The sequence below is a fragment of the Stegostoma tigrinum genome, chromosome 46 (assembly GCF_030684315.1).
Source record: "Stegostoma tigrinum isolate sSteTig4 chromosome 46, sSteTig4.hap1, whole genome shotgun sequence".
Classification (NCBI taxonomy): Eukaryota; Metazoa; Chordata; class Chondrichthyes; order Orectolobiformes; family Stegostomatidae; genus Stegostoma; species Stegostoma tigrinum.
In genome coordinates this window covers 2,939,112-2,959,684 of record NC_081399.1, presented here as the reverse complement: position 1 = coordinate 2,959,684, position 20,573 = coordinate 2,939,112, and the positions used below count along the sequence as shown (strand labels likewise).

General features: G+C 46.2%; 1 protein-coding gene across 1 annotated transcript; it reads right to left on the bottom strand.

The window, feature by feature from the left end:
* Positions 1-819: 819 nt before the first annotated feature.
* LOC132207367 (erythroblast NAD(P)(+)--arginine ADP-ribosyltransferase-like) lies at positions 820-13,622 on the bottom strand. The gene is made up of 2 exons (XM_059642782.1): positions 13,505-13,622; positions 820-1,607 (listed from the first exon to the last, which is right to left on the bottom strand). Exons 1-2 carry the CDS (start codon positions 13,620-13,622, stop codon positions 820-822), a joined length of 906 nt encoding a protein of 301 aa, XP_059498765.1.
* Positions 13,623-20,573: the final 6,951 nt, after the last annotated feature.

Genomic DNA, 20,573 nt, shown 5'->3' with positions numbered 1-20,573 from the left:
ACTGCCCGAAGGAGTGACTGCTGGAGAACAAACCTCCTCCTAGTCACAGGGCCCTGGTCTCCAAAATGTTCTGCAGAGAGAAAGAGGCATCTACTCTTTGAGAAACTTCAATTCAGCATCACTTTGTCTGGAAGGCATTGTCAATCGCAGACAGTGAGTTCAAGAGTAGCTTTAATTCAGAACCAGATTGAGTCCAGATTCAGATAACGTTTGATGCTGCCTATCCCATTGCAGATTCAGGTGATGGCTGTTCGCTGACAAGCTCCATCGAGTGGTGTTAGTGGAGTTGCAATAACAGATTGAAAACTGACAGAATGAGACTGTTTGGGCCATCGCTCTTTGCTACCGCTAACTAACAATATCCAGCGTCTCTTTCATGCCTTGGAACCTTGAGTTATTTCCATCAAGCCTTGCTGGGGGGAGTACATTAGTGAGGGTTGAGATCAAGACTTTGCTTGTTTCTTTTTGAAGATTTCTGTTCGATGTAGATCCTTAGCCTCTTGGATGGTATTGTGGTTCCCTGTCAAAAATGATGATGTCCTTGTGTGGGCTCTGTCCTTTATTGCAGGAAGAGACAGATGGCTGAAATGAATACAATGGTACAGGTGAGTGCAGTTGTGGGATTGGTGATTCCCTAAACATCACTTGAATGGCTAAACAGACTGGATGGACTGAATGGCCACCCCCTTGCTTGATACTATTAATGAGATTTGTTTTCCTGAGGGTCCAAATGGGGGTGCTCCTGGGATAGGTCTACACCTACATGAGAACCAGGAGCAGTAGGATCCACAAACCGACCAAGAGTGAGTTGGCCGTCCCCTAGCACCGTACCACCACCAGGCTGCCATTTTTGCCCCTTTTCAACTGCACGGCGACCCCCAGCTTACCCTCCCCTGTGAGGGTGATGTTGGTGCCAGAGTTCCAGGGAGTCACCGAATTCACCCGGAACACCTCGTAGGGGGGGATCAAAACCTCCATCTCCTCAGGGAAGCAGGAGTAGTCCATGATTGGGACCCCACACTTGGAGTCGATTTGAAACCAGGTGTTGTGATTTGAGGACAGATTTGTGAAATTGAGGGCAATTCTTTGACTCAGTGACGAAGAAACAAAGAATCCAAATCTGACATGTGATGCCTGCGGGGCATTCGTTGATAACCTGACCCCTCTGTAAGTCAGTCCCCTCGGGTGAGGCCTGTCCTTTCTCAGTTGTTCCAAGGCCACTGTCAACAAATAATGGAAACTCTTGAACTTGAAATCCCGGGCATAGACAGTGTCATTGGCTCCATACTCTCGGACCGCCTCATTGAATACCTTGTAGAACTGGCCGTCTTCGATGTAACTGGCTGTGTAAGTGTAAACTGCATGAATGTGATCCTTTGTCAACCCTCTTGGTATGACACTGTGGGCCATACAACTGTTCGCTTTCCTCCAAGCATTATCAAAGACTTGATTGGCTCTTCTGTCCTTCTCCAGCTGGGCTCTGGCCAAGTCATCAGCCTGGCTGCTTTGGGTGAAGAGGTAAGCGGCCGAATTGAGACCCATGTCCATTTGGATTTCCCGACCAATGTCTCGTTTTGGGACATTGACCTCAAGAGCCGTGCCCCGGTCTGTAAGAAGAAAAGGCACAGTCATGAACTAGGATTGAGAATCATGGAGTGGTTGCATCCATGGAATGAGTAGATAGTTCCAGCACCTCATCTGTTGCTGTGGGTGATAGAAATATCTCTGCGAGGGGGACTACAATTTCTTCCCTAACTTTCACAACATCCTAGTATGCACTTGATCAAGGTCCTGAGATTTGTCCAACTCTACATTTTTTGTTACAGATGAGAAAGTGTTGGAGGTCTTAATGTGGAGTGATTTCAAGATGTCAATAATTATTTCCCCAAGTTCAAAGAATTATAGAATCCCTCCACTGCAGAAACCGGCCATTCAGCCCATCAGTCCACACTGACTCTCTGAAGGGCATCCCAGCCAAATTCACCTTCCCCACCCCCATAACAAAGTTCCCACAGCTAATCCATCTAATCTACACATCCCTGGACACTATGGCTGATTTAGCATGGTCTTTCCAGCCTCCGTTTCTTTCTCCACAGTAAAAATTTAAGACGGATCTTAGAGCCAACCTTTTTCACGCAGAGGGTGGTACATTAATAGAGTCAACCACCAGGGGAAGGTGTAATGGCAGATACAGTTACAACACTGAAAAGACATTTGGACATGTACTTGAATAGGAAAGGTTTAGAGAAATATGGGCCAAAGGCAAGCAAATGGGATTAGTTTAGTCTGAGCAACATGATCGGTACGGATGAGTTGGACTAACGGGTCTGTTCCCATGCTGTATAACTCGAGACGCTCTGGCTCTAAGTATGGCAAATTCAGAGGAAAATCTATGGAACAATAGCAGACAGTAATTGCTGTGGGTTATATTTAAACCAGCATGACACAGTGTTCCTGGTCATCTCTAAATAAGAGAAGTGCACGATGCTGAGAATAGAGGATCATATGAGTGGTGCACCAAACTTGATGGGACGAATGGACTACTCCTGCTCCTATTTCCTGTGGTTTTCATTTTAAAGGGATTCCTCCCAACTGGAATGAAAGCAGATTGGAAATAAACAGATCAAATCGAATCATTTTCAAGCCCAGCTGACCTTTAACATCTGATGAGAAACAGGATTGGGAAATCAGGTAGTGACTAACACACAAGAGGAACATTTGGAAAAATGCCAGACACTTTCTTTTAGAAGGCTGATTCTTTCCAGGGAAAGCAGAACAAGGTTTCAGAAAATCCTACTGCTGGTTCTGGATGTGAAATTTGAAATATAATCAGAACAACAAAGTGAAATTGTCACACTCCCACTCGCTCCTTAGAGAGAGGCATCTGAGGGTGAGGTTAACTTGATAACGATAAGTGGCACAGTGGGTAATGGCTGGCGCTACTGCCTTACAGTGCCAGGGACTTGGGTTCAATCCTACTTTCTGGAGATTGGAACTGTGGTGTTTGTACATTCTCCCGAAGTCAGTGTGGGTTTCCTTAGTGTGCTCCAGTTTCATTGCATCTAAAGAAGCCCAGGTTAGTGTGGATTGGCCAAGCTAAATTATCACCTGTGTCTAGGGAGCACGCTTAAATGGATTAACCATGGAAAATGTGGGTTTACTGTGATGGGCTGGGTGGCAAGTTCTTCAGAAGGTCAGTGTGGACTCATTGGGCCAAATGACCTGTTTTCACATGGAAGGAGTTCAGGTAAGAAGTAACATTGAAACGGCAGGACCTCGTGGTAACCTTGGTTAGTGCAGGATGTTAGCATCATGCTACATTCGAGAAATATGGGCCAAAGGCAAGCAAATGGGATTAGTTTAGTCTGGGCAACATGATCGGTACGGATGAGTTGGACTAACGGGTCTGTTCCCATGCTGTATAACTCGAGACGCTCTGGCTCTAAGTATGGCAAATTTAGTTGAAAATCTATGGAACAATAGCAGACAGTAATTGCTGTGGGTTATATTTAAACCGGCATGACACAGTGTTCCTGGTCATCTCTAAATAAGAGAAGTGCATGATGCTGAGAATAGAGGATCATATGATCAAATCGAATCATTTTCAAACCCCGCTGACCTTTAACATCTGACAACCATTCAACAGCTAACCAGACAATAGCTCATTCTTGTGGCCAGGCCCAGATAGTTGATTTATTGCTAATTCACCTGCAGAAGGTGACAGTGAGCTGCCTTGTTGAACCACTGGTTTTCCTGGGCTATGAAGATGCCCAGAATGGTGCAATGATGTGTTTTCTGAAACTGATGTTGAGAGTTCTTTCTCCGATGTATGCAGCTAATGATTCCATGTTGAGAAAAGGAGATAGACAAGAAGAGCGCTGAAAAAGAATCATTCCGATACAACTCCAGTTCTTCGACCTCAGAGCAAAGGAGGCTGGCATGCCTGCTTCCTGGTGACTGCTACAATGTGAAAACTGCCTTAAACTTTAAACAGGACTGTGAACATTAGAGAGGCAAGATGGCTGATGTTTGTGAAACACACAGCAGGAAAATCAACCCAATCATTGGCTTTCACAGAGGCACCAAGTGGTTGGATCAACGTTTGTATAGCACCTTCAATGATCTTTTCGATCCCAATACATCTTCCAGCCAACAAGTCCCTTTCTGAAGAACAGTCACTGTTGTCAGATCGGAATTGTATTCACTAATCTGTACTCTAAGTAACCCCCACAATGAGTTAAGTTAAAGCTCAAATAATGCATCATTGGGAATATTGCTTGAAGGATAAATACTGGTATGACCAATGGGAATGTCCACCTTACTCTTCAAAACAGTGGCAGTAGATCATTCTGGCTCACCTGAGATTGTGGGGGGGTGGGGTTGTGGCGGTGGGGAGATGGGGGCTTAGGTGTTGCACATGTGTGTTGGTGGGAGGCATACTTGGTTCCCGTGAGGAGATATTTGGAAAGTTAGAATATCGATACAGATAATGACAACCAAAGTTTGATAGAAAGAGACAGGGAATACAAACATAAGACTGCACCAAAAAGAAATAAGGTCAGTGGAAGGAGTAGAAGGAACTGTAGATGCTGGAGAATCCAAGATAAACAAGGTGTAGAGCTGGATGAACACAGCAGGCCAAGCAGCATCATAGGAGCAGGAAATTCATCCAGCTCTACACCTTGTTATATCAAAAATATTGGGATTGGTCTACGACCCAGTGGCTGCAGCTCTCCTTGAGAATTTTGAGTCCACGTGGCCTTGTTTTTTGTTTTATTTACTCAAGGGATGTGGCCATTGCTGCTGGCCAACATGTACTACCAGTCCCTAGTTGCAGCTTGAGAAGGTCGGGGTGAGCATGACGGTTTTAACTTCCATATGCATTGGAGGAATCAATGAGGCAAGCATAGCCTGGAGGATGTGATCAGAGTGCATACGAGTCCAGATTGCAAAACTCCTCATGTTTCCCTTAGCAGACAGAGGAAGCAGGAAATCCTGGTGAATTTTCTCTAAGGATGTGGGCAAGAGATTGACCGTATTTTGTTCAAACCTATTATGCAGTCAGAGGCCTACGGCTCAACAAGATGGTGCCAAAGACAAACACCTAAATAATCCCAAGTAGTCACATTTCCCAGAAAGTGGTCCATAGTCTTAATTGGTATAGCATTGCAAATGCACATCTAAATGCTTCTTCAATGTTATGATGACTTTTGCCTCTATCACACTGACAGGCAGCGAGTTCCTGATTCCAGCCACCCTCTGGATGAAATATTTTTCCCTCACATCCCCTCTAAGCCTTCTGTTTCTCTCCTGAAATCTATTCCCCTGGCTATTTATACTTCCATCATGGGCAAATGTTCCTTCTCATCTTAGCAGTCTATCCCACTCATAACTTTGTTCATCTCAGTCATATACACCCTCAGTGTCCTCTGCTCTAAGGAAAACAACCCCAGTCTATGTCATCTCTCTTAATAACCAAAACTCTCCAACCCAAGCAACAACAGAGGAAGGATATTATTAAAGTGGAGAGGGTTTAGAAAAGGTTTACCAGGATGTTGCTGGGAATGGAAGGTTTGACTTACAAAAATAGACTGGAAAGGCTGGGATTTTCTTTTCACTGGAATATAGTAAATTGAGGGCTGACCTTCATAGAGGGTTATAAAATCCTGTGGAGCACAGACAAGCTAAGTCGCAAAGACCTTTTCCCGAAGGTGGGAGAGTTCAAACTAGGGGACATTTTGTTTTAAGGGGAGAAGAAAAAAATTTGAACTTGCATGTGCAGTCAGTAAAAGTGCAACTGAAAGGGTGACCGAAACCAGTTGGTTTCTTAGATCCTTATTGCACTAGTTCATGCGAAATCTACTTGTGCGTATTGCCTGTCTCATTCTGCGAATTACTCATTTCATTGTTAGTGAAGGGAATTCTGATGTCTTGAAGATATTTAATTTTATTTTTATCGGTTCACTATTGACAGCGTGAAGTCTGCAGCGATTCCTTCACTTTGGAGTGAGGCAGAGAGATCAGAAGCAATATTTAGATGTACATCTGCAATATCAAAGTATCAAGATAACAGTGAAGTCTGCATTGATCAAAAGCAGCCAAATAGGTTCTTGGCTCCTTCAAAATTATCACACCCTTCCTGAGAAGGGGGTCCAGAAGAGATTTACAAGAATGATCCCAGGGATGAGGGACTTGTCAGACGAGGAGTGGTTGAGGACTCTGAGTCTGCACTGAATGGAGTTTAGAAGGATGAAGGGGGTCCTGATTGAAAAGTATGAAACACTGAGAGGCCTGAATAGACTGAACATGGAGAAAATGTTCCCACTAGTAGGAGGGACTAGGGCCCGGGGGGATAGTCACTGAGTGAGGGGACAGCCGTTTAGAACTTAGATGAGATGGAATTTCTTCAGCCAGAGGGTGATGAATCTGTGGAACACATTGCCACAGAGGGCTGTGGAGACTAAGTCATTAAGTGTCTTTAAGACAGACAGATAAGCTCTTGATTTCTAATAGGATGAAAGGTTACTGGGAGAAGGGACGAGAATGAGGTTGGGAAGCATATTAACTATGATCAAGTGGCAGATCAGGCTTGAAGGGCTGAATGGCCTAATTCTTGTCCTATATCTTATAGTCTGACAGAGCACTCTCATCCCCTTTTCAAGCATGCCCCTACATTCAGGGCCAGTTAGCTCAGTTGGTTGGAAGGCTGGTTTGCAATGCAGGGTGATTCCAACAGTGCCGCTTCAATTCTTGTCTTGGCTGAGGTCCCCAGGAAAGGTCCGGCCTTGTCCAGTTCTCTCCTGCCTGAGGTGTGGTGACTGTCAGGTTAAGGCAGCATCAATTCTCTCTCTTGAGTCTCACTCAAGATTGAGGCCTTTTCGTGAATGAGAGAACAGCATTATAATCCTCTGGATCCATGGCGACTTCACCATTACCTTTACACTTTGATATTGCAGTTGTACATCGAAGTCCTGCTTCAATGCGATGAGGATTTCTCCGTCTACCACCCTAACAGTCAGTCAGCTCCAGGTTCCACCAACATCTAGGAGAAAACATTTTATTCCCGTCCCCATTCTTCCCCTTACCGTCAATCTGTACACTTGGTCATTGATCCCCCTCATCTAGGGCAAAAGTTTCCTTCTGTCTGCCCTATCTATGCCACTCAATCGTGTACTCCCTCAGTGTGCTCCACTCCAAGGAAGTCAACCCCAGCCTGTCAAATCTCTCCTCATGGTCTTCTGCCTCTGTGCTTCCATATCTCTGTGTTCAACTCTCTCTCATTCTCACTATCGCAAGCCTCCACGAGCAATGCACTGTCTCTCAGGATCATTTAAGATGCTAGTGGTGATGTATGAGCATGGAGCAGGGGTAGGATTGTTGACAGGAGAGGGAGATTATGCAAAAGTGGGTCATTTTCACAGAACAAAGTGTAGAGCTGGATGAACACAGCAGGCCAAGCAGCTTCTCGGGAGCACAAAAGCTGATGTTTCAGGCCTAGACTCTTCATCAGAGAGGGGGATGGGGAGAGGGTTCTGAAATAAATAGGGAGAGAGGGGGAGGCGGATCGAAGATGGATAGAGGAGAAGATAGGTGGAGAGGAGACAGACAAGGTAAAGGGGCGGGGATGGAGCCAGTAAAGTTGAATGTAGGTGGGGAGGTAGGGAGGGGATAGGTCAGTCCGCGGAGGATGGACAGGTCAAGGGGGCAGGATGAGGTTAGTAGGTAGAAAATGTGGGTGCACATTGAGGTGGGAGGAGGGGATAGGTGAGATGAAGAACAAGTTAGGGACGCAGGGACGAGCTGGGCTGGTTTTGGGATGCAGTGGGGGGAGAGGAGATTTTGAAGCTTGTGAAATCCACATTGACACCGTTGGGCTACAGGGTTCCCAAGCGGAATATGAGTTGCTGTTCCTGTAACCTTCAGGTGGCATCATTGTGGCACTGGAGGAGGACCATGATGGACATGTTGTCTAAGGAACGGGAGGGGGAGTTGAAATGGTTCGCACCTGGGAGGTGCAGTTGTTTATTGCGAACCAAGCGGAGGTGTTCTACAAAGCGGTCCCCAAGCCTGCATTTGGTTTCCCCAATGTAGAGGAGGTCACAACGGGTACAGCGGATACAATATACCACATTGGCAGATGTGCAGGTGAACATCTCCTTGCGTGGAATGTTATCTTGGAGCCTGAGATGGGGGTGAGGGAGGAGGTGTGTTGGCAAGTGTAGCACTTCCTGTGGTTGCAGGGATAAGTGCTGGGTGTGGTGGAGTTGGAGAGCAGTGTGGAGCAGACAAGGGAGTCATGGAGAGAGTAGTCCCTCTGGAAGGCAGACAAGGGTGGGGATGGAAAAATGCCTTTGGTGGTGGGGTTTTAGTGAATGGTTGTCGCACAGTGATCAGTGAATCATAGAACGGAATCATATAGAGGCCCTTCAGCCTACCGAGTCTGCACCAACAAATATCTACTTTAAGTCTACACTTATCCCACTTTTAAGTACTTTGTCCATAGCCTTGAATGTTATGACACTGCGTTTCTATCTAAGGAAATGTGCAAGTTACTGGCTAGGTCAACATTTATCACCAATCCCTTCATTGCCGAGAGGATAGTCAAGAGTCAACCACGTTGCTGTGCATCTGGAGTCATATGTAGAACAGACCAGGTAACGATGGCAGATTTCCTACCCTAAAGGACATTAGTGAACCAGATGGGTTTTTTTCATCTTTTTTGTTTTCCTAATGATTGTCTCAAATCATCATTCCATCTTTTATTCCGGATTTGTTTTATTGAATTCCAATTCCACAACCTATCTAAACTAGATCCACTTGCCTGCATCTGGCCTAAAACATCCTAAGATCTTCCTATTCGTGTACATGCCTTTTAAACGTTGTAACTGTACCTGCATTTACCACTTCCTCTGGCAGTTCATTCCATGTACAATCCACCTTCTGTGAAAACAGTGCTCTTCAGCTCTGTCTTTAAGTCTTTCTGCTCTCACCTGAATCCTTTCCAATTTCACCATGTCATTCCTATAACAGGGAGACCAGAATTTCATGCAGTATTCCAAAAGTGGCATCATGAATGTCCCATACAGCCTCGACATGACAGATTGGTGGGGGAGAGCCCAAAAGTAGAGGGGTATGGGTTTAAGATGAGAGGGCAAAGATTCAAAAGAGATCTAAGGGACAACTTTTTCATGCAGAGGGTAGTACTTGTATGGAATGAGATGCCTGAGGAAGTGATGGAGGCTGGTACAATTTAAGTCACAACATTTAAAAGGCACCTGGATGGGTAAACGAAAAGAAAGTGTTTTGCGCAACATGGGCCAAATCCTGGCAAATGGGACTACATTAATTAGGATATCTGACTGGCATGGATGAGTTGGACCAAAGGGTTGTTTCCGTGTTATATGTCTCTACGACTCTATTGCTCCAGCAGCAATAATTCTACAAGCTAACGAGAAGTAGTAAATTGATCAATGGCTAGAATTTGAGATGAAGTGGGCTGCTCGCAGCTCTGATCTTTGGACAAGTCCATCCTGAAACGCTCACTTGTGATTGTAAGCGTTGAATGGGAAAGTTTTTTTTGGAATCTACTTTGCGTCAATAAAAGATATTTGAGTATATCCTTTTGTTGGAACTGCCTTGGGTCACTGATATCCAAAGTAAGCCCAAAGACAGGGAAATTGGAAATAAAAGCCAAGTGTATTGACCCTTGAGTGTTCAGTGCTGCTTCAATTACAGGACAATGTGTCTCTCTGCCAGTACCGACTCTCATAACATTACTTTTATCATCACTTCCTCTCTAACAACACAGAATTGCCTTTTCTCTACTTGTTTGAGAATGCAGCAAGATTTTGTGAAATCACTGATTTCATCAGGCCATATTTCATTTTCACTTCTCTGAAATGGGTTTTGAAACCATAAACTTTTGACATGGAAATGATACTGCTGAGAAAAAGTAAATGCAGACAGATTTTGTTCGATCGACTTTCCAAAAATTATGATAATTGTTTTCCCTGCCATTTACTGCCCAACTGAAAATACTTTTAGTTCTTAAATTTGTCTCCCTACTGGCACATGATGCACTTTCACACTTGCACACCACTGAGGAACTGAATAGTCCATTAATATATTCGCCTTAACTCATGGAAAGACTGGATTGACTGGGCTGGTGTTCAACTGGAATTTAGGAGAATGGGCGAGGGGTGTCTCTTAGAAACATATAAAATCCTGATGGGACTGGGCAGGCTAGATGTATGAAGAATGTCATAGAGTCAGAGTCTTACATCATGCAGACTGGTCCACGCCGACCAAAATGTCCATCCACGCTAACCCCAAGGCCCATATCCTTCTTAATCTTTCCTATTCATGTATTTGTCCACATGTCTTTTAAATGTCGTTAATGCGTCTGCCTCAACCATTTTGCTGGCAGCTCATTCCATATGCGTACCACCCTCTGTGTTTAAAAAAAAGTTGCCTCGCAGGTTCCCATTTATTCTTTCCCTTCTTAGCTTGAACTGATACCCTTGAGTCTTCGATTCCCCAACACTGGGAAAAAGACAGAGTGTGTTCACTCTATCCATGATTTTCGTGATCTTCTACACTTGTATAAGAACCCCACTCTCACCCCACTCAGTTTCCTACCCTCTGAAGAAAAAAACACTAGCTTGTCCAACCTCTCCCTATAACTCAGTCGCTGGGTCCTGGCAACATCCTTGTAAATTTCTTGTGCACTCTTTCCAGTTAAATAACACCCTTCCTATAACAAGGTGACCAAAACTGAACACAATAGGTGATCAAAACTGAACACAATTGTCCGCAATGTTGAAGTCTGGATTGAGGGGTCACAGTCTAAGAATGACGGGTAATCCATTCAGGGCTGAGATGACAAAGAATTCACTCAGAGCCATGATTCTGTGGAACTCCCTGACACAGAAAGCTGTTAAGGCTAGTTTGTTAGATATATTGTAAAGGGGTGTGGCCGTAACACTGAAAAGGATCAAGGGGTATGGAAAGAAAACAAGAGTTGGATACTGAGATTGCATGAACATATTGAATGGTGATGCAGGCTCAAGGGTTGAATGGCTTACCCTTATACCTATTTTCTATGTTAACTCACACATTAACTGTTCCTCGGTGACTGGAATAATTGTGTCTTAACTAGAAGGATTGGCAGAACCAAGCTTCATTCTAAAGATTTGAGTGTGACTTTTTTAAAGCAGAGAGAGGCTTTGCTGAGGCCACAGCTGGAGCAAAGTGTGGGTTTCTGGCAGCACACTATAGGATGGGTTTGATGACACTGGAGGGAGTGCAGAGGAGATTCACCAGGATGTGACCTGGGATGGAGCGTTCCAGAGATGCATAGAGACTGGATAAGCTTGGGTTGCTTTCCTGAGAGCAGAGAATTTTGGTAGACAGGACAGGGGGGAATAGAACATGTGGCTGAATAGAAAGCAGCAGTAACCCTGTGTTAAAAAGATGTGGGGCTAAATGAACACAGCAGGCCGAGCAGCATCTTAGGAGCAGGAAAACTGACGTTTTGGGCCGAGACCCTTCATCAGAAAAGGCGGAGGGGAAGAGGGCTCTGAAATAAATAGGGAGAGAGGGGGACGCAGAACAAAGATGGATAGAGGAGAAGATAGCTGGAGAGGAGACAGACAAGTTAAAGAGGTGGCAATGGAGCCAGTAAAAGGTGAACATAGGTGAGGAGGTAGGGAGTAGATAGGTCAGTCCAGCGAGGACGGGCAGGACAAAAGGGGGCGGGATGAGGTCAGTAGGTAGGAAATGGGGGTGTGGCGTGAGGTGGGAGGAAGGGATAGGTGCGAGGAAGAACAAGTTAAGGAGGCGAGGACGAGCTGGGCTGGTTTAGGGATGCAGTGCGGTGAGGGGAGATTTTGTAGCTTGTGAAATCCACATTGATACCATTGGGCTGCAGGGTTCCCAAGCCGAATATGAGTTGCTGTACCTGAAACCTTGGGGTGGCATCATTGTGGCACTGCAGGAGGCCCAGGATGGACATGTCGTCGAAGGAATGGGAGGGGGAGTTGAAATGGTTCATGACTGGGAGGTGCAGTTGTTTATTGCAAACTGAGTGGAGGTGTTCTGCAAAGCAGTCCCCAAGCCTCAATTTGGATTCCCCGATGTAGAGGGAGTCATAACAGGTACAGTGGATACAGTATACCACATTGGCAGATGTGCAAGTGAACCTCTGCTTGATGTGGAAAGTCTTGGGGCCTGGGATGGGGGTAAGGGAGGAGGTGTGGGTGCAAGTGTAGCACTTCCTGCGGTTGCAGGGAAAAGTGCCAGGTGTGGTGGGTCTGGAGGCGAGTGTGGAGCGGACACGGGAGTCATGGACAGAGTAGTCCCTCTGGAAAGCAGACAAGGACGGGGATGGAAAAATGTCTTTGGTGGTGGGGTCGGATTGTAGACGGCGTAAGTGTTGGAGGATGATGTGTTGGATCTGGAGGTTGGTAGGGTGGTACGTGAGGATGAGGGGGATTCTCTTTTGGGTGTTATTGTGCAGACGGGGTGTGAGGGATGAGTTGCAGGAAATGTGGGGGAGACGGTCGTGGGTGTTATCGACCACTGCCGGGGGAAGTTGCGGCCCTTGAAGAACGATGACATCTGGGATACGCGGGAGTGGAATGCTTCATCCTGGGAGCAGATGCAGCAGACACAAAGGAATTGCGAATAGGGGATGGCATTTTTGCAGGAAGGTGGGTGGGAAGAGGTGTATTCCAGTTAGCTGTGGGAGTTGGAAGGCTTGAAATGGAAATCAGTTTCGAGGTGGTTGCCTGAGATGGAAACAGAGAGGTCCAGGAATGTGAGGGATGTGTTGGAGTTGGTCCAGGTGAACTTAAGGTTGGGGTGGAAGATGTTAGTGAATTGGATGAACTGTTCGAGCTCCTCGTGAGAGCGTGAGGTGGTGCCGATACAGCCATCAATGTAACGGAGGAAGAGATGGGGTTTGGGGTCAGTGTAGGTACAGAAGAGGGACTGTTCCACACAACCTACAAAGAGGTAGACAGAGCTTGGACCCATGTGGGTACCCATGGCCACCACCTTTGCCTGCAGGAAGTGGGAGGAATCGAAGGAGAAGCTGTTTAGTTTGATGACGAGTTTGGCTAAGCAAATGAGGGTGTTAGTGGAGGGGTCTGGTCAGGCCTGTGGGACAGGAAGAAGCGCAGGGCCTTTAGGCCATCTGTATGGGGAATGCACGTGTATAGTACTGGACATCCATAGAAAATATGAGGTGTTGGAGACCGGGGAATTGGAAGTTCTGGAGGAGATGGAGGGTGTGGGTGGTGTCACAGACGTGGGTAGGGAGTTCCTGGGCCAAGAGGGGAGAAAATGGAGTCCAGATAGGTGGAGATGAGTTTGGTGGGGCAGGAGCAGGTGGAGACAATGGCTCGAGCAGGGTAGGCGGGTTTGTGGATTTTGGGAAGGAGATAGAAGCAGGTGGTGCAGGGTTGTGGAGCGATGAGGTTGGATGCTGTGGGTGGCAGGTCACCTGAGGTGTTGAGGTCACCGATAGTTTGGGAGATGATGGCTTGGTGCTCCAGGGTGGGGTCATTTGCCAGAGGACGGTAGGAGGTGGTGTCGGAGAGTTGACGCCTGGCCTCAGCCATGTAGAGATCAGTGTGCCACACTACCACTGCACCTCCGTTGTCTGTGGGTTTGATGGTGAGGTTGGGGTTGGAGCGGAGGGAACGGAGGGCTGCCCGTTCTGCGGGGGAGAGGTTGGAGTAGGTGAGATGGGTGGAGAGTTTGAGGCAATTGATGTCTTGATGGCAGTTGTCGATGAAGGGGTCAAGGGAGGGTAGGAGGCCTGGGGTGGCGTCCAGGAGGTGGGGGCACATTGGAGGTGGGAGAAGGGTTCAGTCGAGGGAGGGTTAGGCTCCCGGTGAGAGAAGTAAGCGTGGAGGCAGAGGCAGCGGAAAACTGCTCAATGTCCAAACGTGACTGGTACTCGTTGATGTGTGGGTGGAGGGGGACAAAGGTGAGCCACTTGCTAAGGACTGACTGTTCATCCTCATTAAGGAGGAGGTCTGGGGCAATGCTGAAGACTTGGCAGGACTTAGTGTTGCTGCCTCCTCTGCGGAGGTTGTGGTTGGAGCGATGTGGTCGGAGTTGCGTCGCCGTTGGCGGTAGGCGGAGTTGCGTCGGCGGTGGGCAGAGTTGCGACCGCGCCCGTGATGGGCGGAGCAGCGGCAGCGGCAGCGGCAGGCGGTGGCAATAGCAGTGACAGTAGTGTCTGTGGTGTCAGTCGTGGATATGGAGACGATGGGCTCAGCACCGATGGCGCTCGCTGTCCCGGAAGTGGTGTTCCCGACGTTGGCAGATGTGACGTCATCTGTAGGTTCTCTGACAGTGGCCTCATGGCCAACAGCCCCTGAGTTGAAGGGTTTGTAATAAGCGGTTTAGTTTTACAGTGGAAGGCAGGAGGTTGAGAGGCGATTTGAGGAAAACCGTTATCACCCAGAGTGCAGCGAGTGATGCAAGGCACTACCTTGGAGGGTGATTGAGGTGGGAAGCCTCACAACTATTTAAAAATTATCAGCACTTGAGGTATCAGAACATTCAATGCGATGGGCCCAGTTGGGGAAAGTGGGATTACTTCAGGTAGTAGATTTCTGAGAGTGTACAGACTTAGATTGGAAGAAGGCCCTCTTCAGCACTGTATGACTTTATGAGCTCATTTTCTTGCAGCACCGAGGAACAGTGGGGCTCTCATTTAAAAAGGCCTTCAGTAAGGCCTGGCTTCTCCAGGATGTAAAAGATCCTGTGGAGATACCTGCAAGAAGTGCAGAGAGCTCATCAGCTCAGACAATATTTGCCTTTCAACCAGCACCACCATCAAAAATACCTGGTCACTATCTTGCTTCTGTTTGTAGGAAATGCTCGTGCACAGATTGATTCTTGTGTTTCTTACATTACAGCATTGAATACGCTACCAACAATACGTAATTGACAGTAAATCATACAAAGACCTCCTGAGGACATAAATGAGTTTTATATTGTAATTAAAATGTAATAATTCTGACACAATGTCACCAATAATCTTCCACTGTAATGATAGACTACATTGCGAAGACAAAACAAGGATGAGCTGGTCGTGAACAGCTAAGCAGCTGGGTGAAGACAGATGAACTGTCTGTTTTTCTTTATTTCTCTACTTCCCCAGTTGATCGCAACAAGGTTAATTTCGAAAAGATCGAAATATTCCCTGTGGATACGTTCTCCCAGATCCAAATGAGCTGTTCTTTTAAAAAGAGTCACCTTAACCAGTCTTCCCTGAGTTGCAAAAGCGTGAACTTATTAATTACTAGATGCAAGATGAACTAGTCACTCAGATATGTGAGCACAGGCAATACACAAATGAATATGTTCGCACACGCAGATGCAGCCTCTCTCACTCACTCACACACACAAATGCACAGTTTTTCACACAGCTTCTCTCTCAAACAGACATGTATACACATTTACAAACAATTTTTCAAATACAGATTCACACGCACACTTACACGCTCTGTCCCTCTCTTTCTCTCTCTCTCACTCTCACTGATACCAGTCATACTCACAGACACAGACACACAGTGTGTGCCATCAGTGGTGCATCATGAACGGAAGGATTGGCCCCCCAGAGATGTATCGCAAGTTACGTGTGTTTTTTCTTGTTTGCATTAGCTTCTTCTCCGACAGTGCCCGCTCCCTCAGCACTGACCCTCCAACAGTGCCTGCTCCGTCAGCGCTGACCTTCCGACAGTGCATCTCTCCCTCAGCACTGACCCTCAGACAGTGCCCACTCCCTCAGCACTGAACCTCCGACAGTGCCCACTCCCACAGCACTGACCCTCCGACAGTGCCGACAACCTCAGCACTGACCCTCCGACAGTGCCCACTCCCTCAGCACTGACCCTCCGACAGTGCCCACTCCCTCAGCACTGACCTTCCTACAGTGCATCTCTCCCTCAACACTGACCCTCCGACAGTGCCCGCTCCCTCAGCACTGACCTTCCGACAGTGCCTGTTCCCTCTGCACTGACCCGCCGACAGTGCCTGCTCCCTCAGCACTGACCCTCCGACAGTGCCCGCTCCCTCAGCAGTGACCTTCCGACAGTGCCCGTTCCCTCTGCACTGACCCGCCGACAGTGCCCGCTCCCTCAGCACTGACCCTCCGACAGCGCCCACTCCCTCAGCACTGACCTTCCTACAGTGCATCTCTCCCTCAACACTGACCCTCCAATAGTGCCCGCTCCCTCAGCACTGACCCTTCGACAGAGCCCGCTCCCTCAGCACTGACCTTCCAACAGTGCAGCACTCCCTTAGCACTGACCCTCCAACAGTGCAGCACTCCCTTAGCACTGACCCTCCGACATCGCACCACTCACCCAGAACCAACCCTCCTGCAATACGACAGTCCCTTGGCACTGAAGTTCTGAGAGTGTGGTGCTCCCTCGGAAATGGATTCTTGTTTTTGACTGTTAGGAAATCCACCCGCGGGCGCACATCTAATACAGAGTGCAGGATGGGAGCTGTTTAATTTCGCTCTCGGCAAATGTAGTTTGGTGACTCTCGGGGCTCGCTCCATGTCTCAGCAGGTTCAGCGATGTAACATTGTTCCACAAGAGGGCATAATACTGCAGCACAGAAGGCAAGGCCAAGGAATCCTCATCTTTTCTCTGTGGAAGAAAGAACAATTGCTCCCGCAGGAAACAGCCTTCAAACAATATCTATTCTTAGAACATACTTTGGATATTATTGAAGTAATTCAGGTTGCTCGGCCATTCAATGGCTTTGTGGCTTATCTAATTTTAACCTCGACTCTACACTCCGGCATGTTCCCCCGATAATCTTTCATCTCCTTGGCAATCACAAATCTCTCCAACACTGCCTTAAAGGTTCTGCAAGCCCCAACTTTTGAGGGAGGCACTCCAAAGATCCAACTCTCTGTGAGAAAGAAAGTGTTTCCCAATTTCTGTTTTGAGTGGACTGCCCCTTTTTTTTCAAGAGATGATCCCTAGTTTCTCGATTCACCCACGAGAGAACGCATCCTTCCGGCAGCCACCTGGCCAGGCCCCATCAGCATCTTGCCCATGTTAAAAGTATTGGGAAGTCTGGCACATCAGTATTCTGTTTGCAAATCAAATCCTGTCAATTAGCTTTAAAGATTGGGCAAGATATTTGAATCCTATCATTTGAACTGAGCACAAATGATAGGATTCAAATATCTTGCCCAATCTTTAAAGCTGCATTTTAGCTGACTAACTATCTTCATCAAACAAAATCTCTCTCATCAAAATGACAACTAGATACCCTGCCAGCAACTTTTTATTGTAATTTATTGCACTTTAAAGGCTTTATTTTCCTGGGAACGTTTAGGTGAATAGTTAGCGACAATGTGTATCAATGATACCAGAATCTAGTCTCTGTACCCAGAGTTTGTATAGAAAGATAATCCATCTATTTACAAGGGGATGTAGCTCTTAGGCCTGAGTAAATAATGGATGGATTTGGGAGTCAATGTATGTCCATCCATGTGGCACGCACTACAAATGTGAACTGACTCTCACCCACAGTCAATGGAAAACATCATTTGGACCAGTTCCAAGTAAGAGTTGGAAGTGCAGAACCTTCTTGTGCATAGTTTTACCTTTGTCCCTGTGGCTTCTGTGACACCACTTGGGAAATTTTAGCTGCACGGAAAGAATTCAATGCATCCTAGAACCATGAAAGACACCAAAACGTTTGAGACATCTTTGTTGGGTTCCTTTTAGCCGAGTTGGCTGATTTGTGTTTCATTGTTAGACCAGTGGTGTGGGCTCAAATCCCAATCCTAGCTCAGGTCATCATGAAGGTCCTCTTTATTATGTGCACACCTCACAGGGGGTGTGTTAATCCTCAAGTTAAACACACCATCCATTGTCTATCAAATGGGAGAGCAGCCTTCTGCAGCTGTAATGAATTACCTTCACATAAAGTTTGAAAATTGTGTTTTGTAACACTTAGAACATAAGATGATACATGGTTATTAGTCTGTCAGTTATTTATAGAATCATCAAATCCCTACAACGATGATGGAGGCTATTTGACCCATCAAGTATGCACAGAACCTCACACCCTATCCCTATAATCCTGCATGTATCATGACCAATCCACCTAAATTGCATGTCTTTGGATTGCAGGAGGAAACTGGTGCCCATGGAGAAGGTGCAAACTCCATACTGACAGTTGCTCAAGGGTGGACCAAACCTGGGTCCTTGGCACTGTGAGGCAGCAGTGCTAACCACTGAGTCACCCATACTTACATATATTTATTAGTGGATTCAAATGTTTTCCATTTCTATTTATTCTAACTTTTCACCTGCACAGTTGTACAAATAGTTTATAATTATCAGTCCAATATAAACTCAATTAATTATTTCACGATGTCAGTAAATGAGCACACAGATTTACACAAAGCATACATTCATTGAATTCATTAACTTAATTCTGAGCTCACTTGTACTATGTTTACAGGTATGTTAAAAGCCAAAAATGAAATTATGAAATTTATCGGCACGGATTACATTGAATTAAACACGTCGAATGTGAGAATTACGTACAGAACCATAGGTAGCTTTAATGTTTGGGTTTTGTTCGCAATCTGAAGAAATTGAACAGCAGAACATTTTGTGAATGCTTCACAATTCTCTCAGGTTACAATGGGTTTGGGAGCCAGAAATACCAGGATTACCTTCTGCGATCTGAAATTCTATTGCCTCTACTTGTCTTATAACTCTGGCCCAAGTGAATGCAACTCAGAGATTGAAGGTGCCACATCAGCTATCCTTGACTGCGCTGGCATTTTGAAACCACCGTCTAATTTTGACTCGCACTCCCTCTGTTTTCCTGTGACTGTCATAAGTGTAACTCTTCGAGCACGTGATATTGTTCAATATGCTCAACATGTTGAGTTGCGCACACATGTTGGATACGCAGCACCTGGAGTATCGTGTACAGTTTTGGCCCCATTACTTGGAGGAGAGATGTAAGGTAAGTCTACTGGACTGATCCTATAGATGAGGGGTGGGATGGTGGCTCAGTGGTCAATGCTACTGCCTCACAGGACCAGGGACCTCGGCTTAATTCCACCATCAGACAACTGTCTTGTGTGGGGAACAAAGTGTGGAACTGGATGAACACAGCAGGCCTAGGTCTGAAACATCAGCTTTTGTGCTCCTAGAATGCTGCTTGGCCTGCTGTGTTCATCCAGCTCCACACTTTGTTATCTCGGATTCTCCAGCATCTGCAGTTGCCATTATGCCTTGTGTGGAGTTTGCATGGTCCTCCCATGTCTGCGTGGGGCTTCCTCTGGGTGCTCTGGTTTCCTGCCACAACTCAAAGATGTGCAGGTTAGGTGGATTGGTCATGCCACATTGCCATAGTGTCCAGGGAGATGAGTTAGCCATGGGAAATGCAGGGTTATACAGGACTGGCTGGGAGGGGTGGGGTGTCTGGGTGGGCTGTCCTTTGGGAGGTTGGTATGGACTCGGTGGGCTAAATGGCCTGTTTCAACATTGTAGGGATGATATGACTCAATGGGCTTGACTTAAGAATGGATATTAAGCAGTTTTCATCCATAGCCTTTGGGGTTCCGCAGAATGAGATAAGATCTGCTTGAGGTTGATGAGATGCTAAAGCAGATTGATAAAGTAGTTGTAAAAAGGATGTTTCCTCATGTGGAACGAGCATTGATAGCAGATTTCAACAGATGAGGACATGTTACTTCTCTCAAGGATCTGTGGAATTCATTACCAGAGTGTGGTGCAGGTTGAGGTAATGAGTTAATTTAAGGAGGAGATAAACAGACTTTTAATTTGTAACAGGTTAGTTTAATTAGGTTAGAGCATTATGGGGAGTGGACAGGAAAGTGGATTGAGGATGAGGTGAGCTTGTATTTGTAGGAGTGTCTCCCTTGACTTGGGACAAAGACTTTGAAGGCAGACAGGATTCAGGCAATTTGCAGATTTTTATTCAAGCAAAAATGCAGGGAGAGGGCCAAATGACCTTCCCCAAATCTGGCCTCAATGTGAAAGCATACTTATTACCGTTAACTTTGGCTCAGACTGGGAGAGAGGTCAATGATACACTTTGATTTTTATAGACAAATACAGCCTTTTTGCACATTTTGTGTTACAATAATCAAATACAGTGCAGCCACTGGCCTCCCTCCCTAATTCATGTGCCCAATTCTGTGGGGTGCCTCAGCAATAATGGGCATTCCTATGGGCACCCTCAGGTTTCCATGATCTCATGGTGTTTACCAGGCATTTGTTAATTTCCAGGAGCAAAAACAGAAGTTCCTGGAAGCTCAGCAGATCTGGCAGCATCTCTGAAGTAAAAATCAGAATTAATGTTTCAAGTCCTGTGACCCTTCACGCTTATCTATGAGGACTACTGAATTCTGTTATTCATTGTATTCCATGTGCTGCCTTTATCAAATTCAATTACTCCTCTAATGTGTTTCACTTTCTCAATAAGGTATATAAAAAAATACAAACAGCAGTTGGTTTCAACTAACTGCTATAAGTTTATAT

Excerpts from the sequence above, each read along its gene's own strand:
- LOC132207367 (XM_059642782.1), bottom strand. The coding sequence starts at position 13,622 with ATGGCTGAGGCCAGGCGTCAACTCTCCGACACCACCTCCTACCGTCCT. Across the intron at positions 1,608-13,504 it reads CGGTGACCTCAACACCTCAG|ACCGGGGCACGGCTCTTGAG; the intron begins GTGACCTGCCAC and ends TTCTTCTTACAG.